At 46.9% G+C, this 24306-nt stretch overlaps 1 protein-coding gene across 4 annotated transcripts in view; it reads right to left on the reverse strand.

The window, feature by feature from the left end:
- Positions 1-24306, reverse strand: part of LOC149434702 (disheveled-associated activator of morphogenesis 2-like) — a 344618-nt gene that overhangs the window by 42867 nt on the left and 277445 nt on the right. For all 4 annotated transcript variants that reach the window (XM_089663497.1, XM_089663496.1, XM_089663499.1 and 1 more), the window contains exon 15: positions 4307-4414. In XM_089663497.1, the coding sequence (XP_089519623.1) occupies positions 4307-4414 (108 nt within the window). The remainder of the gene's footprint in view (positions 1-4306; positions 4415-24306) is intronic.

The raw sequence follows: 24306 nt of genomic DNA on the forward strand, positions 1-24306 counted from the left end.
CAAAGAATAGTCGAGTCACAAGCCGAATCAGATACCAGGAGAGTCACGAGAGTCAGAACAGAGTAATAGCAACACAAAGACACAAGACACAAGTGCAAAGAGCATGTGCGGGCCACAGGCTTATATGTCATCAGCCACACCCCTCTGGGGGATGGACCACAGAGACCTGAAGGCATAAAAGGATTCCCACCATGCACAGCAGAATCCAAGATGGATGCCAGCACATGGAGTAACATAACCTCAGGGAAAAGGTAGGACCTTGACAGTACCTCCTCCTCAAGGGCCCCTCCCCCTCCGCGGCTCAACAAAAGGTTTCTGAGGAAAGCGGGTATGAAAAGCGCGGAGGAGGGCATGGACATCATGGACAGCATGGACATCTGCGGAAGGAACCCAGGAACGCTCCTCGGGACCATAACCGCGCCAATGAACCAGGAACTGTAATCGACCGCGCACCAATCGAGAGTCCAGGATCCGGCTCACCTCATACTCCTCATGACCGTCAACCCGGACAGGACGGGGCCGAGGAAGAGAGGTAGTGAAGCGATTGCAGATCAGAGGTTTCAACAGGGAAACATGAAAGATATTGGAGATCCGCATCCCAGACGGAAGGGCAAGGGCATAGGCCACCGGATTCACTTTGCGGAGAATGCGGAAAGGACCGACAAAACGGGGAGCTAGTTTGGGTGTGGGCACCCGAAGATTGAGGTTGCGAGTGGACAACCACACCCGATCGCCGACCTGGTATGAAGGAGCGGGAAACCGTTTGCGATCAGCCTGGAACTTCTGGCGCTGAGCTGAGTCCCTCAAGGCCCTCTGGATCTGCCCCCATGAAGAACGCAGGGCAGCAAGATGGTTCTCCACAGCCGGAATGTCCTGTGGTGAGAACCTCTCAGGTAATACCGCGGGTTGGAACCCATAGTTGGCCATGAAGGGAGACATCCCGGAGGAGGAGTTGACCGCCGAGTTCCTGGAAAACTCTGCCCAAGGCAGGAGATTGGAACAATCGTCCTGATGGTCTGAAATATAACACCGAAGGAATTGTTCTAAGGCCTGATTGGAACGCTCCGCAGCCCCATTGGACTGCGGGTGGTAGGCTGAAGAAAAGGAGAGACTAATACCCAACTGGGAGCAGAAGGCGCGCCAGAATCTGGACACGAACTGACTCCCGCGGTCCGAGACAATCACCTTAGGCAACCCATGCAGGCGAAAAATCTCCCTGGAAAAGACCGTGGCCAGTTCTTGCGCTGTGGGTAATTTCCCGAGTGGAATGCAATGGCACATCTTGGAAAACCGATCGACGATCATGAGGATAACTGTATGACCCCGAGACACCGGGAGGTCTACAATAAAGTCCATACCTAGATGTGACCAAGGACGCTCCCCATTGGGAATGGGTTGCAGAAGACCCAAAGGGAGATGCCGTGGAGACTTATTCTGGGCACAGATCGAACATGCCGCTACATAAGAGGCAATGTCGGCACGGAGGGTTGGCCACCAGAATAAGCGAGAGACGACCCAACACAGCTGGTTCTTCCCCGGATGCCCGGCAGTTTTGGCGTTATGGTAGGTACGCAGCAGGCGGGTGCGCAATCCCTCGGGTACGAAACATCTACCCTCCAGCTTCCCGGGAGGAGCATCAGTTTGAGCCGCCAAAATCTGCTCCCCAAGAGGAGAGGTCAGACTGGTGCGAATGGCAGCCAGGATCTGATCTGGAGGTATAAGTGAGATTGGCTCAGAGTCTTCCCTGGACAACTCAGAGTATTGCCGCGATAACGCATCAGCCCTGACATTCTTGGAACCAGGCAAATATGAAACCACATAGTTGAAGCGTGACAAGAACAGAGCCCATCTGGCCTGGCGGTGTGTCAATCTCTTGGCCTCCGAAAGATAAGACAGGTTCTTGTGATCGGTAAGAATGAGGACCGAAACCGCGGAACCCTCGAGCAGGTGCCTCCATTCCTTGAGAGCCAGAATGATGACCAACAACTCCCGATCTCCAATCTGGTAGTTGCACTCTGCAGAGGAAAGCTTCCTGGAGTAGAACCCCCAGGGAAGTAGGGGTCCATCGGGCGACCGACGCTGAGACAGGAGAGCCCCTACTCCCGTCTCGGAAGCATCAACTTCGAGGACGAAGGGCAACCCAGGATTGGGATGCGAAAGAATCGGAGCCGAAGCAAAGGCAGCTTTCAGAGCCTCAAAAGCTATGATGGCCTCGGATGGCCACTCGTGAGGGTTACTCCCCTTCTTGGTTAGGTCAGAGAGAGGCTTTGCCAATGTGGAGAAGTTCCTGATGAACTTCCGATAGTAGTTGGCAAAACCCAGAAAGCGCTGAATGGGCCGAAGACCATTGGGACGAGGCCACTGCAGAACCGCCGCAACCTTCTGAGGGTCCATGGAAAATCCCTCCGCGGAAATTATGTAGCCCAAAAAGGCAACTTGGGATCGATGGAACTCGCACTTCTCGAGTTTACAAAAGAGTCCGTTCTCACGCAATCGTTGCAGCACCTGCTTGACATCCTGGACATGGGACTCCATGGAGGCAGAGTAAACCAAAATGTCATCCAGGTAAACCACTACGCACTGCTGCAACAAATCACGAAGGACATCGTTTATGAATTCCTGAAAAACCGTGGGCGCGTTACACAACCCGAAGGGCATCACCAGGTATTCGTAGTGCCCGGTTCTGGTGTTAAACGCGGTCTTCCACTCATCCCCCTGCCTGATCCGTACGAGGTTGTACGCCGCCCTAAGGTGGAGTTTGGTAAAGACTGTTGCTCCCTTAAGGCGGTCGAACAACTCAGAAATCAAAGGAATTGGATATGCATTTTTAATGGTAATCCGATTGAGACCCCTATAATCGATGCAGGGCCTCAATTCCCCACCTTTCTTCTTTACGAAAAAAAAACCTGCTCCTGCTGGGGAAGTAGACTTACGAATGTGCCCCCGGGAAAGTGCATCCACAACGTACTCCTCCATGGCCTTATTCTCTGCAACCGAGAGAGGGTACACCCTGCCACGCGGAGGAGTGGCCCCGGGGGCCAAGGATATGGTGCAGTTGTAAGGACGATGCGGCGGTAAGGTACCAGCGCGTACCTTATCAAACACGTCCCGGTACTCCCCATAGTCGGTGGGCAACGCAGAGTCCGAGGAGGCACACAATACCTTAACCGGCCCCCAGATGCACCCGGCCCCACACTGTGGAGACCATGAGAGAATCTCGGCTGTTTGCCAATTGAAGGTTGGATTGTGCCTCTGGAGCCAGGGATACCCCAAAACCATCGAATCCACAGACCGAAGTCCCTCAGGGCGCGGAGTCTAAGTCCCAGGCTGCCCTTCACCAGGGCCCCTGATGGTGGGGATGGACTTGACGCAGCCAGGAACCAGGTCGCGGCCCCCGAGACACCTCAGCTGCGGTAATGGCCGCCGCCAATGGCGTGTAGCTGGTGGAAGAGACAAAAGAGTAGTCAGACAAGCCGGGGTCAACAACAACAGGACAAAACAGTACAGGACAGCAGACGAGAATCACAGGTCACGAGCCGGGTTCAGCAACAGAGGGTCAGATCAAGGGAGAATACAAAGAATAGTCGAGTCACAAGCCGAATCAGATACCAGGAGAGTCACGAGAGTCAGAACAGAGTAATAGTAACACAAAGACACAAGACACAAGTGCAAAGAGCATGTGCGGGCCACAGGCTTATATGTCATCAGCCACACCCCTCTGGGGGATGGACCTCAGAGACCTGAAGGCATAAAAGGATTCCCATCATGCACAGCAGAATCCAAGATGGACGCCAGCACATGGAGTAACATAACCTCAGGGAAAAGGTAGGACCTTGACATTCTGGTGACCACCGTCTCTGGAGAGATTTTCTCCTACTTCCTGTTGTTTCCACAGAAGACAGGTGGGAGAGAGCTGGACCCAAAAGTAGAAGGATTGTGTTTGAAAGCTAAATTCAAGAGGCAGCTGTCAGGTGGGGTATCCTTGGGGGTCTCCGATTTGGTCGAGAGAAGTAGAAAGGATGAGAGTACCACAAAAAATGTGCCATGGGACTGAAAATGAAGAAAATCCAAAATCATGAGTTGTCACCAAGACAGGAAATGGGAGCGTTGACAGTCGGGACGCCTGTTCTGGTGACAACTGTCTTTTTGATTGCTCTCAGAGCCCCGTCAAGGAGTAATGTGGCAAATCAACCTTTCCGTTGGTTTTAGAAAATGAAGACCCATCACTTCGGGTTCAAAAAAATGGTGAATTCTGACGGCCTCTGTTTATTGGACCGCAAAGCGTCCGCAAGGTGACGTAACCTACCTGATGTCGCTGGTAGGCAGAAAACATTCGCTCAAACTCTTCCAGGTCAAGCATTTTAAAAGCTTTGATGTCATCAATCTCATTCCAGATTGTGCTGCTGATTTTATCCTACGATAAAAATAAATGTACACGTAAATAATAAGTAAATACGTAAATAAGAAACACAAATGATTAAAAAAAAAAAAAGACATTTTAAGTAAATAATAAAAAGTAAATACATAAATAACACGTAAATAAATAATTAAAAAAAAATATATATAAAGCATAAAAATTAAATAAAAAAGTAAGTAAATAATACAAATTAAATAAATACATAATAAAAAAAAAATAAAAACGTATAAACACATAAATGATAATAATGTAAATTACGTAAATAATGCAAATTAAATACAAGGTACAGGTAAATAATACAAATTAAATAAACACATAATAAAAAAAATAAATGTATAAATAAATAAACACATACATAATAATAAAACAAATTGCATAAATAATGCAAATTAAATACAAGGTACAGGGAAATAATACAAATTAAATAAATACATAATAAAAAAAATAATCAGATAAATAAACACATACATAATAATAAAACAAATTACTAAATAATGCTAATTAAATACATAAATAACACGTAAATAACAAAAAAAAAAATACACGAATAAGAAACATTTAAATAAATTAAATAAAATAGGTAAATACTACAAATTAAATAAATACATAATAAAAAAAATTGATAAATAACACATAAATAATAATAAAACAAATTACGTAAATAATGCAAATTAAATAAATAAATAAATAATAAGTAAATAACAAAAAAAATACACAAATAAGAAACATATAAATAAATGTAAAAAATTAGGTAAATAATACAAATTAAATAAATACATAATAAAAAAATAAACGTATAAATAACACATAAATAATAATAATAACAATAATAAAAACAAATTACATAAATAATGCAAATTAAATACATACATAATAAGTAAATAACAAAATAATAAAAATACACATATAAGAAACATATAAATACATTTAAAAAAATTAGGTAAATAATACAAATTAAATGCATAAATAAGAAACACATAAATAATTTTAAAAAAATAAATGTTAAGTAAATAATACAATCTAAATACATAAATAATAAATAAATAATAAACATATAAATAATTAAAAAAATAGGTAAACAATACAAATTAAATATATAACTATTGAAAAAAAAAACAAAAAAGATAAATACATTACTAAGAAACACATAAATAATTTTAAAAAATACATGTAAGCTCTACGAGGGCCCTCATATTCCTTCTGTATTGTCTCCCTTTTATTGTAAAGCGCTGCGCAAACTGTTGGCACCATAAATCCTGTATAATAATAATTGTACTGTCTCCCTTTATATTGTAATGCGCTGCGCAAATTGTTGGCGCTATATAAATCCTGTATAATAATAATAACAATAATAATATTAAGTAAATAATACAAATTAAAAATATCAGCATAAATAATGACTTAAAAAATATCCTGTAACTGCAGAAATAAATAAATTATTAATAAATATAAATACATAATAAATAATTTAAAAAAAGTGAATCAATAAATAGTGTTCATGGGTACAGGAGTCTCTTCTCATTTGCACAGCTCAGCAAGAACGCTCTTTGTCCTCTACTGCATGTAGTACATCCTAAAGTTTAATAGCTGTCGGCAAGGGATGGGTGGAGTGATTTTGGTGAAAATGTATTTTGCTTGTAAAAAAAAAAAAAAAAAAAAAAGATAATTTACTTTGTTTTTTTTTGTTAAATACCAATTGTTTTGTGTATTTAAAGTAGTTGACTTCATTTCCCTGAGGGCCGAGGTGTTACTATTTTGCAGTAGTGCAGTTCAATCGTCGGCCCGCTGATGTGAACATCCCTCAGGCTGCCTTGGTGGCCTATTTAATTTTCAATCAAGTGCCAAAACGCAAAGCGCGCTACTGCGCAGCATGGCGTCCGTTACCACACGTGCGTTAATGCACCGCAAAGACGTAAATGGCCCTCAGTGACGGATCACGCTGGAAAATTGTTTGATATTTTATTTTTATCATTTATTTACATTTTTTTTTTCTTGTATTACATGAAATGAAGCAAACATCACCGAGTGGATTAATAAATCGTCCCCTCCAAAGCCCACCTTAGTAATGCGACTTTTCTGCGATAGCGATCTAAAGGCGGAATCTATGAGCTGACCCCGGTAGTAATGCAGGCGATAGACGAGTCGAAAATCGGCCAATTTTTCGGCCGGAAAAAAAAAATCGGCTGATTTTCGCACCGTTAGTGCCGTTTTTCGGGGTTTTGGCACATTTTTTTTATGGGTAAAGTTTGAAAATTCGCAGCCGATTTTGACAATCGGACGATTTTACCGGCAATAATGGGCAAATCGGCCGATGGATTTACCGATAAAAAATCTGCGCATGAGCCGTGACCTGCAAGGAAGAAGAAAACGAAGAAGAAGAAAAAGAAGAAAAAAAGAAAAAGAAGAAAAAGATAAAAAAGAAGAAAAAAGGAAGAAGAAAAAGAAGAAAAAAAAGAAGAAAAGAAGAAGAAAAAAGAAGAAAAGAAGAAGAAAAGGAAGTAGAAGAAGAAAAGAAGCAGAAGAAGAAGAAAAAGATGAAAAAGAAGAAGAAGAAAAAGAAGAAGAAAAAAGAAGAAGAAAAAGAAGAATAATTCCAGTCCACTATTATATTTTATATGTAAAGTCTTGGGGTTGCAACAATGTATCCATTTGTATCCGAATAAAAACATCTGTATCCGAAATGGATACATTGTTCTAACCGCAAGACTTTCATATAAAATATAATAGTGGAGTTCTCTGCAGGGACAGAAGTAAAAATGCCGGCCACAGACGGGACGAAAATCGGACGTTTTTTTTTTTAACGTTGGTGGTAACGCCGGCTGATTGAACAACCGATTTTTTTTTTTTTTTAAACGTCCGGTTTTCGACACGTCTATGGCCTGCATAACGTGGAGTCCTACACGGAGGTGGCGTGTGATTTCCAGCCCCGGAATGTTCCAATAATGCCCATAAAGTCACCTCCTTCCCCAGAGCCGATCTCTCAGTGGTCAGCCTTAGGAAAACACGATTTATGAAGAACGATTTTATGGACCTCCCTGAGATATCAGCACGGACGGCGACCGCGAACAACGTTGCGAGGAATGTGTCCCGGCTGGAGGTGGAAAACCACAGGCACCACTAGAATGTATATGAGGAGTGTGGGGGGGAGGGTTTGTGTGCCCTTTGGCTACTTTCATGGCAATTTCCCATGAAACCACAGACCCTCCAATAGGTCCTAAAACTAGAAGTAGGAGGATCTCAGGGGGGTACTTAGCGGGTTTCTCTTCTTATAGCAAGTTCCTCCTCAAGAATTTTTAAAGAGTTTGACCGGGGGGCTTCAAACTTTCTAAATAAAGGGACAGTTTACTGTCCTTCAGACTTTAGGGGGGCCGGACTGTGGGAGTAGAAATTGTCCTGGCATCAGGGGGAGGAAAAGTGCCCCATCATTGGTGTCAGTGGGAGGAATAGTGCCTCATCATTGGTATCAGTGGGAGGCATAGTGCCCCATCATTGGTATCAGTGGGAGGAATGGTGCCCAATCATTGGTGTCAGTGGGAGGAATAGCGTCCCATCATTGGTGTCAGTGGGAGGAATAGTGCCCCATCATTGGTGTCAGTGGGAGGAATAGTGTCCCATCATTGGTATCAGTGGGAGGAATAGTTCCCCATCATTGGTATCAGTGGGAGGATTAGTGCCCCATCATTGATGTCAGTGGGAGGAATAGTGCCCCATCATTGGTGTCAGTGGGAGGAATAGTGCCCCATCATTGGTATCAGTGGGAGGAATAGTGCCCCATCATTGGTATCAGTGGGAGGAATAGTGCCCCATCATTGATGTCAGTGGGAGGAATAGTGCCCCATCATTGGTATCAGTGGGAGGAATAGTGCCCCATCATTGATGTCAGTGGGAGGAATAGTGCCCCATCATTGGTATCAGTGGGAGAAATAGTGACCCATCATTGGTATCAGTGGGAGGAATAGTGCCCCATCATTGGTGCTAGTGGGAGGAAAATTGCCCTGTCATTGGTGTCAGTGGGAGGAATAGTGCCCCATTGGTGGGGTCAATGGGCGAAATACTGCCCTGTTGTTGATGTCAGTAACACGATTTATGTCCCATTGTTGTTGTCAGTGGAAGGAATAGTGCCCCATTGTTGGTGTCAGGAACAGGATTTATGTCCCATTGTTGGTGTCAGTGGAAGGATTCGTGACTTGTATCAAGGGTCGGATAAAGTCAAGAAAAGGGCCGCATTGGGCCTCCAGGCCACAGTTTGTAGACTACTGGGTTATACCACCCAAAAATGAGATTTTAGAGTTGAACCCCAGGACAGTCCTATGAGAACCTTAATGGATGGATATCTGCTAACCTGAGTTTCTAGGTCTATTACGAAGGGCTTCCATCATCACTGCTGATGGATAATGTAATAGGAGGATCTGGAACACACAAAGGGTGGCTGGAAAACCCAAACTCCCAGGTGGACAACAAGTTGAGAATAATCGCAAGCCAATCTAACTCATGGAGTATCTAAAGCAGGCCTTCGGATTTTGGTCCAACGTTCGTACACAAATTCAGAAAAATCATTCACCAGAGTCAACTTATTCAGTCCATAAAATGTCACCAAGATGGAATCCCAGATGTATGAAAACAGGTTTTATTGTAATACGTACAAACTTTCCCGAAATAAACTAACATTCACAGCTAGAATTTCAATCGAGAAAGAGTTTCCACCCCACACCTTTGAATTTTCTCATCGCTATGGCCAAATATGAATTTCAGTTTCACCATACTATTAGAGCAGTGAATGAACGTTCTGTCAATAAAAAATGTGACCGAAATTCACCAGAAGTATGGCCAGCTTAAGACGTATTGTATAACACGGGTGTCAAACTGGCGGCCTTCCAGCTGTTGCCAAACTACAAGTCCCATGAGGCAGTGCAAGGTTGACAGTTACAAGCATGACTCACAAAGGCAGAGGCATGATGGGACTTGTAGTTTCGCAACAGCTGGAGGGCCACCAGTTTGACACCCCTGCTGTATACACCATGACCACCATGGCCAGTCTGTAACCAAAAAATTATTTGTCGGTAGACTGACATTAAAACTAGGGTTTTGAAATCCCACTCTAAAACCATGAGCGTTGATATGAATTTGCCCCCATTATGGATATATCAGCCTCCACTCTTTTGGGAAGACTGCAAAAGATTTTGGAGGGTGTCTGTGGGAATTTGGTCCCGTTTGTAAGGTCAGGGTGAGAAGACCTGGCTTACCATCAATGTTCCAATTCATTTCAAAGGTGTCCAGTAGGGTTGAGGTCAGGGCTCAAGTTCCTCCACACCAAACTGGTCAAACCATGTCTTTATGGAGCTGGCTTTGTACGCAGGGGCACGGTCATGGTGGACTATTAATCCCCAAAGTTGGAAGAGAACAATTGTCTTTGTATGATGTGGCATTAACATTGCCCTTCACTGGAAACACCTGTCCTTTGGATGGGATCAACATCATTTTGACCATATAGGTAGGTGTAATAATCGGCTGCCCACAAAATTTTGGTTATATAATGTAAGTACTGTAAAGATGTTTGTCAGATTGGGTGGCCCGTCCTAGAAGGTACTTAGAAAGCACCCAAGGCAGAAGGTTCTTCTTTATCCAGGTCATGATATAACTAGTAGTAGTTATCTACAGTAAACCGAACTCGTTCTGTAACGCCGAAGACATTACTTAGTATCTCCAAACAATTTGTTAGTTCCAAATGGACACTTGGTGTTGGTAGAAGTATTGGTCTTACCACGTGAAATCGGTAGATAACTTTAGACTGGCATCTGTAGGCACTGACTGTTGTCCTTCTCCTTCCTAGGCTGAAGGTATCTACAGAGCTTAAAATTCCACCCACAGGATGGTCATGATATAATTAGTATTAGTTATCTACAGTAAACTGAACTCGTTCTGTAATGTTGAAGACATTACTTAGTATCTCCAAAACACTTCTTTAGTTCCAAATGGAACGTTGCAAAGAGTTCCCAACTTAGAAATAGCTGAAAAAAATAATTGGTGAGAGTGGTTACTCATCTGAACGACAGAAGCTGCTCATTGCTCAAGGAATCCCTAGCAAGCTCTGGAGGAACATTGGTTGAGAAGGCTGCCTTGGAGTAGCCTATCAATTGCACCTGTGGATATGGCTTTCGGAAACGTGATCAAGAAATGACACTTGTGTTGGTAGAAGGATTGGTCTTACCATCTGAAATCGGTAGATAACTTTAGACCGGCACCTGTAGGCACTGACTGTTGTCCTTCCCCTTCCTAGTCTGAAGGTATCTACAGAGCTTAAAATTCCACCCACAGGATGGTCATGCATACATGGTCATGATATAACTAGTAGTAGATCGCTACAGTAAACCAAACTCGTTCTGTAATGTTGAAGACATTACTTAATACCGCCAAAACAATTCTTTAGTTCCAAATGGAACGTTGTGAAGAGTTCCCAACTCAGAGATAGCTAAAAAAATAATTGGTGAGAGTGGTTACTCATCTGAAAGACAGAAGCTGCTCATTGCTCAGGGAATCCATAGCAAGCTCTAGAGGAACATTGGTTGAGAAAGGCTGCCTTGGAGTAGTCTATCAATTGCACCCGTGGATATGGCTTTTGGAAACGTGATCAAGAAATGACACTTGTGTTGGTAGAAGCAGGGGCGGACTGTCAACTCATGGGGCCCCCGGGCAATAGGGGATCATGGGGCCCCTGTGTCCTTGCGCAAACTCAAAAAAGCCTATGATACCATGGGCATCTCATGGGGCCCTCTACTGACCCCGGGCCCTCGGGCAGTGCCCGAGTTTCCAAATGGTCATTCCGCCCCTGGGTAGAAGGGTTGGTCTTACCATCTGAAATTGGTAGATAACTTTAGACTGGTATCTGTAGGCACTGACTATTGTCCTTCCCCTTCCTAGGCTGAAGGTATCCACAGAGCTTAAAATTCCACCCACAGGATGGTCATGCATACATGGTCATGATATAACTAGTAGTACATAGCTACAGTAAACTGAACTCGTTCTGTAATGTTGAAGACATTACTTAGTATCTCCAAAACACTTATTTAGTTCCAAATGGAACGTTGTGAAGAGTTCCCAACTTAGAGATAGCTAAAAAAAAAAAATAATTGGTGAGAGTGGTTACTCATCTGAAAGACAGAAGCTGCTCATTGCTCAAGGAATCCCTAGCAAGCTTTGGAGGAACATTGGTTGAGAAGGCTGGCTTGGAGTAGCCTATCAATTGCACCCATGGATATGGCTTTCGGAAACGTGATGAAGAAATGACACTTGGTGTTGGTAGAAGGATTGGTCTTACCATCTGAAATCGGTAGATAACTTTAGACTGGCATCTGTAGGCACTGACTGTTGTCCTTCCCCTTCCTAGGCTGAAGGTATCCACAGAGCTTAAAATTCCACCCACAGGATGGTCATGCATGCATGGTCATGATATAATTAGTATTAGTTATCTCCAGTAAACCAAACTCGTTCTGTAATGTTGAAGACATTACTTAATACCTCCAAAACACTTCTTTAGTTCCAAATGGAACGTTGTGAAGAGTTCCCAACTTAGAAATAGCTAAGAAAAATAATTGGTGAGAGCGGTTACTCGTCTGAAAGACAGAAGCTGCTCATTGCTCAAGGAATCCCTAGCAAGCTCTGGAGGAACATTGGTTGAGAAAGGCTGCCTTGGAGTAGTCTATCAATTGCACCTGTGGATATGGCTTTCTTTAAGCTTCCCACCCTGGTAGCTAGGCATTGGTCTACCACATGTTGCCATATAGGTTCCAGGAAAATGAAAAATTGTATCAGATGCTTACCATAAATGTTCCTTTGCTGGCGCCAGTCAATGGAAGCAAACTAAAGCCACCCAGTTGGTTCCTAGCAATGGACAGGGAATGGGCGTTAACTCTTTATAGCTTCGAACTGGTCCTGTGGGCGGAAGTAGGCAGGGCTACTACCACATGTATGCTGCCATAGATTGGCACCAGGAAAGGAAAATTATGGTAAGTATTTGATACAAATTTTCCAGTTTTTTAATCAATACATACTTAGACTGAATGGTAATGGTTCATTTCTGCCCATGGTTGAGTTATTGCTTTTGTACATGGCGAGGTACCAAAAACCACTCCCCCACTTAGACATCTGAAAAGTGGCCACCTTCTACATGACATCATGTTGGACTTTGCCATTTGTCATCACCCCTCATATCACGGGTTGTATGTCATATTGAAGGACCACAGACCGGCCATATGCCGTAGATGCCCTCGACCTTCCTACAAGGCTGCTCTGCTCCTTCCACTTCCAGAATAATGGCCCCTTTGTGGTCCTATAGGAAGCCTAAGGAGAAGAATGGTTTTCACACCCAGGGAACAGAAGGTGTGAGAACATGCAAAGGGGCCAATACTTTCCAGGAGCTCAAATTCTCTCCAAAACATTTCATAAAAGCTCAGGAAAAAGTTCATAAAGCTCTTGGATAAACATTTCTACTATACCCTCGTGTTGACTTTGGAGATGTAAAGCTAAACTGTGCTTTTCTGGGTACAATGCCTAAGAAAATCGTGTAGGATAACCTGATGGAGATCCTGCTTTTCTGGTTTTCCTATAGAAGCCTCAATTTGTATATCGAGCTTACCCATACCGAAGGAGTGTGGTCCATAGAATGCCACCGAGAAGGATTCCATGGTTCCCCAGGCACTCCGCTCTCCTCCCTCAACCCAACAAACACACCGGAGGTCAACCAGCTTACACCCAAAATGGCCCTATTGTGTGCCTGCGGTGGGATATTAGAGTGTAAGCTCCTCTGGTACAGAGACTGATGTGACTGTGGGCGAGGGAACATTAGAGTGTAAGCTCCTCTGGTACAGAGACTGATGTGACTGTGTGGGAGGGGACATTAGAGTGTAAGCTCCTCTGGTACAGAGACTGATGTGACTGTGGGGGGAGGGGATATTAGAGTGTAAGCTCCTCTGGTACAGAGACTGATGTGACTGTGGGGGAGGGAACATTAGAGTGTAAGCTCCTCTGGTACAGAGACTGATGGGACTGTGTGGGAGGGGACATTAGAGTGTAAGCTCCTCTGGTACAGAGACTGATGTGACTGTGGGGGGGGGGACATTAGAGTGTAAGCTCCTCTGGTACAGAGACTGATGTGACTGTGTGGGAGGGGACATTAGAGTGTAAGCTCCTCTGGTACAGAGACTGATGTGACTGTGGGGGGAGGGGACATTAGAGTGTAAGCTCCTCTGGTACAGAGACTGATGTGACTGTGGGGGGGGGGGGGGGGACATTAGAGTGTACATTTTTTTGTTTATTAAAATCTTGCAAACAAAAAACATCATAAAAATCATATTTACATATATACAGAATAAAATATGTATAATTAAACAAAACCAGCTTAATTCAGCAAAATAACAAATCCTGACCATCACCTAAACACCCCCTCAGGCTAAGAAACGATTAAACATTCACCCCACACATTGATCCCATACATTGATCCCATACATGCAGCCTTTCTTCAAAAATCTGATGTTACAAAATCTAGGGGACGTGAAAGGACAGAAAGAGAAGCCACGCCCCCAGAGACAGACAGACAGCAGCTACGGGGACCTGACATTCCTCCACGCCTTTGTCCAGGCTCCCGGCCGCCACGTGTCCTTCTCAAGACCCCGAATCTTCCCAACCTCACCCAGAATGTTGTACACCACCACCTCGACAGGAAGGACTTTTTTGCGAATGGAAACCTGACACCGTGCATTCCACGTGTAGTAACTGACTACTAAGCTAACTAGAAAAAGTGTCTCAAAATCAAAGTCCCGGTGAGTCTGAAAGGCTCCGTAAGACCACTACTCGTAACTCAAGCGGGAAAGGAAAAGGATCCCCAGAGCCCCACCCACCTGCTTGTAGACATCTATATTGAAGGGGCACTGAAGCAAGAAATGGTCCATCGTCTCCTCCACTCCACCGCACTCCACTCTTGGACAACCACGGTTCTCCGCAGAGCGATGCTTCAGGTTGCCCTTCACATAGAGTCTGCCATGGAACGAGAGCCAGGCCAAATCCCGAAACTTTAAAGGGATTCTCTCCAGATTCATCAAACGCAGACCCTCCCTCATAACCAGGCCTGGGCAATCCCTCAAGGCCAATGGCTCGCTAAAGGCAGATTCAACAACCCTCCTCTCCAGGGCCTTCCTGGGAAGAGATTTAATTTCCTCCGCCATCACTCGCCATTGCCGAAGCATTTTCAGACACGGGGCAACATAAGCCGGGAGCTTACTATGTTGGACCCTCAGGCTTTTCACTGGCCCACCATTCTCCCAGCTCCGTAGAAAAGGCCTAAACCAGGACTGAAAAATACCAACCCACCCAGGCGGTTCCTCTGCCAGCATGCTACCAAAATTATGTTTCAAAAACATCAGAGAAAAGAAAACCACCGGGTTGACCATACATAGGCCACCCATCCGCCTGGGAAGGTAGGTTACAGACCTCTTAATGAGGTTCAGTTTGTGCCCCCATAACAGCTGGAAGAAACAACTGTAGATCCTCGCATAGAGAGACACTGGCAAAACACAGACAAAGCTGACATACAGAAATACCGGGATCAGGAAAGTTTGAATCAGGTCAATCCTTTCCCTGTAAGAGAGTTTCCAATCCTTCCAGCTGGCCACCTTGGCATCGGCATCTTGTAGCCTGCTTACCCAATTTGCAAGGCCGTAATCACCGGGACCAAATCTGATGCCTAATACTTTAATTTCCTGCTGGGGCTCTGGGAAGGCGTCCGGAAGGGTAAAGCCTTCGCCTTCCTCTCCCATCCAGAAAACCTCACTCTTATCCTGATTGATCTTTGAGCCAGATGCCTCAGCATACTGTTCCATCACCGAGACCACCTCCTCCGCCTCCTGCCTCAGCATACTGTTCCATCACCGAGACCACCTCCTCCGCCTCCTGCCTCAGCATACTGTTCCATCACCGAGACCACCTCCTCCGCCTCCTGCGTCCCGGAGATGAAAACAGACACGTCATCAGCATAGGCCACGACCCTCAGAGGGGGCTCCCCAGGAATGCCCAAAGGAACTCCACACAACGGTCCTCTCTCTAACCTCCGAATGAAGGGATCGATTACAAACGCATATAGCAGAGGACTCAAAGGACACCCCTGACGCACACCTGAGCCAACCTCAAAGGGCCGTCCAATCCAACCATTCACAAGCATGAAGCTTTCAGCCCCTCTGTATAAGGTCTTTAGCCAATCGATAAAGCCCCCCTCCAGGCCATACTTGCCAAGAAACAGCCATAGGTACTCATGATTGACTCGATCAAAAGCTTTGACCTGATCCAATGCCAGCAGGAACTTTCCCCAGCCTGCAGCCCTGCACCGCTCCAGGGCCTCCCGGACAGCTAACACCGCTGAAAAAGTGCTTCTTCCCTGAACCGAACAGTGCTGATGGCGAGAAAGTAAATTCCCCGCAACAGACGATAAACGCCAGAAAATAATTTTTGCCAGTATCTTCCTATCAACATTGAGAAGGCTAATGGGCCGCCAATTCTCAATTCTCGAGGAATCCTTACCCTTTGACAGAAGAATCACTGAAGATTGTCGCATGGAGGGAGAGAGCGAACCCTCTCTCAGACAGCCATTAAACACCTCCACCAAATATGGGGCCAGAGTCACCTTAAAGTGCTTATAAAACTCGGCTGTCAATCCGTCTGGCCCAGGCGACTTCTTCATGGCAAGCTGATCAATAGCTTTCACCACCTCATCTGCCGTGATGTCCTCTGTCAAACTCACAAGAGAACTGCCATTTCCCAGTCCTGGAGTAGAGTCCAGAAAACCCGACATGCTCGCTCGATCGAGGTCCCTCCTACCCAGGAGGTCAGCATAATATGACCTGGAGGTTTCCAGGATCCCTGACTTGGACTTTGTCAGGGAACCCGTACTGTCAACCAGGCCTACAACTGACTTAACTGCTCTACCTTGTTTGCAGTTCTGGTAAGGGTCGGGCGAGTGATATTTCCCATAATCCCTTTCCAGAACCAAAGAGGTATGCCTGTCATATTGACACTGCCTGAGCAAGAGTTTAACCTCAGAGATCGCTTCTGGATCTCCATTATTCGAGACAAGCCGATCGAGCTTCCTCCGCAGACGCTGGTAGGTGACATACTTATCAAGCTGTTTATTCCTTCCTATGGCCTTGAAAAACCCAACGATCCTTCGTTTTGTAAGCTCCCACCACTCGGACTTACTGCTGCAAACGTCCATGATTGATACCTGTGCCTGAAAAAAATCCTCAAAGGATTGACTCACCTTCTCATCGTCCAGGAGTGCCGAATTCAGCTTCCAGGTACCCCTCCCCTTAGGTGGTGTATCGGGGCCACTCAGAGTCACAGACAGAATACAGTGATCGGAAAACTCCACCGCCTGACACACTGGTGCCGAGAAGGCGGAGTTCTTTAAAAAAAACCTATCTATTCTACTCTGACTAGAACCTCGCTGAAAAGTGAATCCCGTGTCGTCTGGGCAGCAATGAATGTGCACATCAACCAGACCTGCCTCTCTAGCCGTCACAGTCCAGCCTGACTCCGGTCCCTCTCCTGTCCTTAGTCCTAGTGACGGTGTTAAAGTCACCACCGAAGACAACTTGCTGGGCTGTAAAATGGAAAGGCTTGATCTTCATGAAGAGGCATTTCCTGTCCCATTTTGTCTGGGGCCCATAGATGTTAATCAGGCGCAGGTCCTGCCCCCCCATGGAGACGTCTAAGACCATGCATCTCCCCATTTCTACCTCAATAATCCGCCGACAGGTTACCATGCCGGAAAAAAGTACCGCAACTCCAGTGTAAGGCTCGGCCGCAAGAGACCAGAAGGAGGGGCCGCGCCTCCACTCCTTCTTCGCCATATGAACATCCCCCAAACTGGACAACCTGGTCTCCTGCAAAAAGAAAATGTCAGCATCAAACCTGCTGAGCAAAAATAAGGCCATGTTACGAGCGCTTACTGATTTTATGCTGGCGACATTAATGGTCGCCACCTTCAAAGGAGTGGGAACCGCCATCAGGATGATCGAGGTACCCGTTTCTTAGCCTGCTTACCCCCCTCCCTACTTGGAGACCCTACACGCTTCATAGTCCTCTGTGATTCCTTCTCCATGGAAACCAGAGACTCATCACCTGAAGATCCCTCATCCTCCACCTCAGATAACACTTCAAATGTGTTTGACACCTCCACCCTCCCAGGGTCAGGTACAGGCACATCCTTCTTCCGCTTCTTCTTCCCAGACTTCCTTTTTGCCTCCAACCACTCCATATCATCATTTGATAAACCGGACCGCAAAGCCCCCTCCCCTTCCCTTCCACCATCACCAACAACATCATCCACCCCACTCTCTCCACTCACCACAGCAGTCCCCCCAACCTTCACCCCAATACCCCCACCATCATTCACTCCACCCCCCAGCGCCTCACGCGCTCTGACCCTCCGACGCCGGGGAGGGGGGATTGGTGCAACCATACACATTGGTCCAGTTCCCTCCACAGCCCCCACTACCTCTGGGGAAACTGACACAGGAGGATCAGACACAACATCCACGGACACTGACTCAGGGGGCACAACACACGGAGATGACACATTAGAGGGACCATCAGACACTGGGACCACAGGGACAGAGACATTGGGGACCCCTGGCACAGCCCCCCTCTCCTCTGCCTCCTCCATGTCCAGACGAAAAAACTCTTCCACCAAAGCTGACTGGTTGTGCATGGCCTCAGGGCACCGGTTGTACGAATGGCCAACCTTATCACACAGATTGCACCTGATGATATTACAATCCTTAGCCAGGTGCCCCAGATCCTGACATAGGGAGCACTTCATCTCTGGACATGAGGAGGCGAAGTGACCCCGAGAACCGCACTTATTGCAGAGCTTGGGCTGTCCAGGGTAGAACACCACAATCCTGTCCTTCCCAATGAAGGCTGAGGAGGGCAGATGCTGGACCACATTCCCACACACATACAACCTCATCTGCACCGACCACCCACCAGTCCATATCCCTCTCTCATCCACAATCTTCTTCAGGGGTGCAAGTAGCTCCCCAAACCTCCTCAGCCAGACAGCCAAGTCAACCGAAGGAATTGACTCATTCCGTACTAGAATGGTGACCGTCTTCACTAGAGGTTGGCATGAGACAACCTTTGGGACGAGTCCCCTCCACTCCGGCAGACCCTTATACATGTGTTCATACTTCTCCCAGAATATATCCAGAGACTCGGGGCGCACAAAGGACAGATCATAGTCATAGGATCCTACAGGGCTGATCAAGGCGAAGATGTCATCCGCCCTAAACCCCATCTCCAAAATCCTGTCCACCACCGACATCCTGACCGGGGGAGCACCCCCACCCTCCCATCTGAGCTGCACCAAATTCCTCCTCCTGAAGGACAGGGGTGCAGATGGCAGACCGGCAGCAGACCTCCCCCCAGAGCTGACAGCATGATGTGACCCCCTCCTCCCAGCCAGAGCCCCAGCATAGGTCTTATTTGCAGTATTAGATGTAGTGGACCTTAAAGCTGCACCCTGCCCATTGGTTGCAGGAACCTCAGAGCCCCCGCTCTGCAAACCACCATTAGAGGCAGCAGCAGTCACTCCATCCACCAACACACAGGCATTCCCCTTTCCAGCATTGCAAGCACTCTTATCCATATGTTTCCTTTCACTCGTGGCACTACTGCTCCCAGCAGACCCACTCACACCAGATGCTCCTGTCTCCCCCTCCCCCAACATACTCCTCTTAGGTAAAAGCCTTCCACTCCTGGTCACTCTCCCCTGGGTTTCAGCAACACCTTTCAGAGTGCTGCTGACAATTTCCCTCCCACCATTTTCTGCTGCATTTGCAGCCATCAGCAGGGATTGTCCAGCAAAAGTCTCAGATCCAACCTTTACCTTCCCCCCAGCAGAGTCCACAGTCACAGGGTTCCTGGTATCAGAGTCCTCAGTCCCAGCAGAGTGCAGTCCTGCAGGCACAGCAGCCATCTTCCCCGCAGAGCTCTGTGCACACACAGGAGGATTTTCCTCCAAAACACTGCAGTGCACATGGCTGTCCATGTTGGAGTCCAAACTGTCACTTTTAATAAAGCATGGCTTTTCTGTTTTTTTCTCCTTTACAGGACCAGGTACAGAGTCCTCACCGTCATCTTCATCCTCAGAGTCCTCAGAAAAACGGAAAGTTCTTCCAATTAGGGAAGACTCCAATTCCTCAATGTACTTTAGCAGCCCTCCGCCATGTTCCTCTACCTCCTGTGCTGTTCCTCCAGCTTGCTGTGGAGGGAGGGGGGCAGAGGCTGACATTTCCTCCAGGGAAGCAGATCCTGAGGTGGATGGGATAGCAGGAGCAGCATCCAGGACCCCCTCCTCGCTCTCCACCCGTACTGCCACCGCCGATGCTGGATCCTTACCGGAGTCTCCTTTCATCTTCCTGAACCTTTCCTCATTACGGAACTTTTCTCTGAAAGCTCCGCTCTTCTCCTTCAGCGTCTTTACCAGATTCTGCTGCTTCTTAATGGCGACCTCCAAACCCTTCATCTCCGGCTTCATGCTCTGCCTCTTGCTGCTCCATGATGTCCTCCAAACCCTTCATCTCCGGCTTCATACTCTGCCTCTTGCTGCTCCATGACTTGTCATGGAGAACTTTCTTCTTCTTGTAGTCAGTTTTCAGACTCACCAACTTTTCCTCCTCCTTTGCGATTCTCACCAGATAATCAGCAACCCGCTCTCTAAAGACAGGGAGGGATTCCCCACTTTTAGGGCCACAGCCAAGGTCTTCAGGTGCTGGTAAAGTATGGGAAGGCAAGCTGGGTCCCTCAGGGGGAGCATGGTCTGAGCCTAGCCCAGAAGAGGCCATGTTTCTGGGGCCAGGCGAGCAGGCCTGGCCCCCTAGTGCCTGGAGAGGGAGAGCAACTTGCAGCACAACCTCTCTGGTGCAGAGTGGAAGCTCCTCTGGTACAGAGACTGATGTGACTGTGGGGGAGGGGACATTAGAGTGTAAGCTCCTCTGGTACAGTGACTGATGTGACTGTGGGGGAGGGGACATTAGAGTGTAAGCTCCTCTGGTACAAAGACTGATGTGACTGTGGGGGGGACGGACATTAGAGTGTAAGCTCCTCTGGTACAGAAACTGATGTGACTGTGGGGGAGGGGACATTAGAGTGTAAGCTCCTCTGGTACAGAGACTGATGTGACTGTGGGGGAGGGGACATTAGAGTGTAAGCTCCTCTGGTACAGAGACTGATGGGACTGTGTGGGAGGGGACATTAGAGTGTAAGCTCCTCTGGTACAGAGACTGATGTGACTGTGGGGGAGGGGACATTAGAGTGTAAGCTCCTCTGGTACAGAGACTGATGTGACTGTGGGGGGGGGGGGGGGACATTAGAGTGTAAGCTCCTCTGGTACAGTGAGGACTGTAGGGAGGACATTAGAGTGTAAGCTCCTGTGGTGCAGTGATGACTGTGGGGGGCATTAGAGTGTAAGCTCCTCTGGTACAAAGACTGATGTGACTGGCTCAGTGTTCTCTGTACAGCACTGTGGTATATGTCAGAGCTATATAAATGTATAATAATAACAGTGGATGTGTGGGGGGGTATTAGAGTGTAAGCTCCTGTGGTACAGAGACTGATATGACTGGCTCAGTGATCTCTGTACAGCACTGCGGTATATGTCAGAGCTGCAAACATCTGAACCTCACTGCAGACTATAGCAAGGCACATATAAAGCAGGTCAGTGCCGGTTATTTCTGGTGCTGATCCGTATTTATCCCGGACGAGGCTGAATCCCCCCCCATGTATCCCTCCTATAGAGACCTCGGCTTTGGTTACGGTTTCACTTGTACTGGCCGGCCAAACGACACAGCTGGAGAAATTGTCATGAATTGGCTCTCACATGTGCCCCTTCCTGCTGAGCGCGGCGCAGAGCACCAAAAACAATCATTTCTTACAGTTATGTATCCATTGGAGATGTCATTACATACAGTGAAGGAAATGTGTATTTGCTCCCCGGCTGATGCTGAATGTTCGCCCCTCACACAGAAATGATCGGTCTAACAATGGAATGTTCGCCCCTCACACAGAAATGATCGGTCTAACAATGGAATGTTCGCCCCTCACACAGAAATGATCGGTCTAACAATGGAATGTTCGCCCCTCACACAGAAATGATCGGTCTAACAATGGAATGTTCGCCCCTCACACAGAAATGATCGGTCTAACAATGGAATGTTCGGTGTAACACTGAGAGACAGAATACAACAACAAATTCAGCAGAAATTCGTCTAACAAATGATGACGGATCTGCATGTTCATGAGGGAAAGAAGGATTTGATCCCCTATCATTCAGCAGGATTTCTGGCTCCCAGGTGTCTCTCATACAGGTAACAAGCTGAGATTAGAAGCAGTCTCTTAAAGGGAGTGCTGCTAATCTCATTGTGTTACCTGTATAAAAGACACCTGTCCACAGGAGCAATCAAACCATCAGATTCCAAACTCTCCACCATGGCAAAGACCAAAGAGCTGTCCAAGGATGTCAGGGACAAGATGGTAGACCTACACAAGGCTGGACTGGGCTACCAAACTATGGCCAAGCAGCTTGGTGAGAAGGTGACAACAGTTGGTGCAATCATTCACAAATGGAAGAAACACAAAACAAGTGTCAGTCTCCCTAGGTCTGGTGCACCATGCAAGATCTCCCCTCGTGGGGTGTCAATGATCATGAGAACAGTGAGGAATCATCCCAGAACTACACGTGAGGATCTTGTCAATGATCTCCAGGCAGCTGGGACCACAGTCACCAAGAAAACAATTGGTAACACACTACGCCGACAAGGACTGAAATCCTGCAGTGCCCGCAAGGTCCCTCTGCTCAGGAAAGTACATGTCCAGGCCCGTCTGAAGTCTGCCACTGAACATCTGAATGATGCAGAGGAGGACTGGTGGAAGTGTTGTGGTCAGAGGAGACCAAAATCCAGCTCTTTGGCATCAACTCAACTCGCCGTGTTTGCAGGAGGAGGAATGCTGCTTATGACCCCAAGAACACCATCCCAACTGTGAAACATGGTGGTGGAAACATTCTGCTTTGGGGGTGTTTTTCTGCTAAGGGGACAAGACAACTGTATACAGCTCTTTCTTCCCCCCCCCCCCCAACCTGCCTGTCCCAGGCCCACCCCTTTCGCTCACTGGACTTCAGATCTGTCAATCACGGAGGCCAAGTATCACATGTGTGTGTTGTCTAGGTGAGGTCTGCGAGCAAATTAGGAACGCCCACTCCTCTAGACTGACACCCACCCCTCAAGGCATTTTGATATTTGCATAACTCCTCCCAAGAGCCCACCCCTGCTGCTTGCATCAGGACTGAGGTTTTCTGAGAGAAGTACCGAGGCAGGGATGCAGTGGTGCTTTCAGGATGCTACAGTGTGTGCCCCTCCCACCAGCCACGATCCACCTGCATTGCATAGAGAAGCACAGAGTCTAAAATATGGTAGGCAATGAAAACAGAAAGGTTTTATTTGCATGTTGAGGGGAGGAAGGGATGGAATGTAAAATAATCAAATCAGCTTTAAAGAGAACCTGTCAGAGAAGAATTACAGGAGGTGCCTTTGCCAACTTGAAAGTGAAAGTCTCCATGTCAGTTCTGAAAGTCGCCAATAGAGGGCGCACCCACAGCAATCACCGATCGCCGATTGGGGGGGGGGGGGGGGGGGGTCAGGATAGCGCCGCTCCATCCAGCTCTGCCTTTTATTTACTTTAACAACAAGTGTTTCCAGAAGCTATTTACATAAAAAAACGAGAAACTAATAAAATGAGAGAACATTCCACGCGTCCCAGGGCGCCCATTTCCAAGGCTTCACACGAGGCCCAGCGTGAGCGATCGGCTGAACTCGCCGGGGTTCGTGCGGCAGCTGTCCAGAATCCGAGACCGGCAAAATGTTATCAGGAATGTGAGAGCAGATTCCTGGAAAAGGCGCAATCCGGTCCCTTCCCGCAATATGTCCCACCGTGTCCACCTCACCAAAATATTTGACGCGCGGCTTCACCGATTTACACCCGTGCCAAGCTGACCGAGTCCCTACTGGTATGAATTTTTTAACCACCTTCCGTCTGGCCGTTGTATATAAACAGCCGGACGGTGGCAGTGCAGGGGCGGGTGGACGTTTATAAACGGCTTCCCCGCCCCCTGCTTGTGCGCGCTCCCTGGGAGTGTGCAGCACCGTGATCCGGTGCCCACTGTGTCCGAAACACCGATCGTCGTACGGGACCTTTGTGTGAGGTCCCAATCATGCGATCACTGATTGGCCAATCAGTGATCACATGAATAGTAGTAAGCAATGATGTCAGAAGTGTGAAATCTGTGAATGATCACAGAGATCACATGGTACAGGGCAGGGGTGGACTGACAACTCATGGGGCCCCCGGGCAATAGGGGATCATGGGGCCCCTCTGTCCTTGCCCAAACTCAAAAAAGCCTATGAAAAAGGTACCAGGGGCATCTCATGGGGCCCCCTACTGACCCCGGGCCCTCGGGCAGTGCCAAGTTTCCAAATGGTCAGTCCGCCCCTAGTACAGGGCTATTCACAACAGCCTTGTACCATGTGATAAGCTGTGACCAATCACAGCTCACACAGTATTTCTCAATGGCTGCAGGAATGAAGCCAGAGAGAAGGAGAAATTATTGATTTTACAGCCTTTATGTAAAAGCCCTCAGTGTAAAAAAAAAAAAAAACACTGTACTGCTAGGGTGACAGTGTGTAAGAAAAAAAAAAAAAAAAAGCATAAACAATCATATAAAAAAATAAAATAAAAATGTAAAAAAAATGTTTAAAAGTTGTAATTGTTGGTTATAAAACTAATTTGGG

Source organism: Staurois parvus, unplaced genomic scaffold (assembly GCF_062004578.1).
Source record: "Staurois parvus isolate SC_StPar_1 unplaced genomic scaffold, SC_StPar_1.0 ptg001701l, whole genome shotgun sequence".
NCBI classification, from domain to species: Eukaryota; Metazoa; Chordata; class Amphibia; order Anura; family Ranidae; genus Staurois; species Staurois parvus.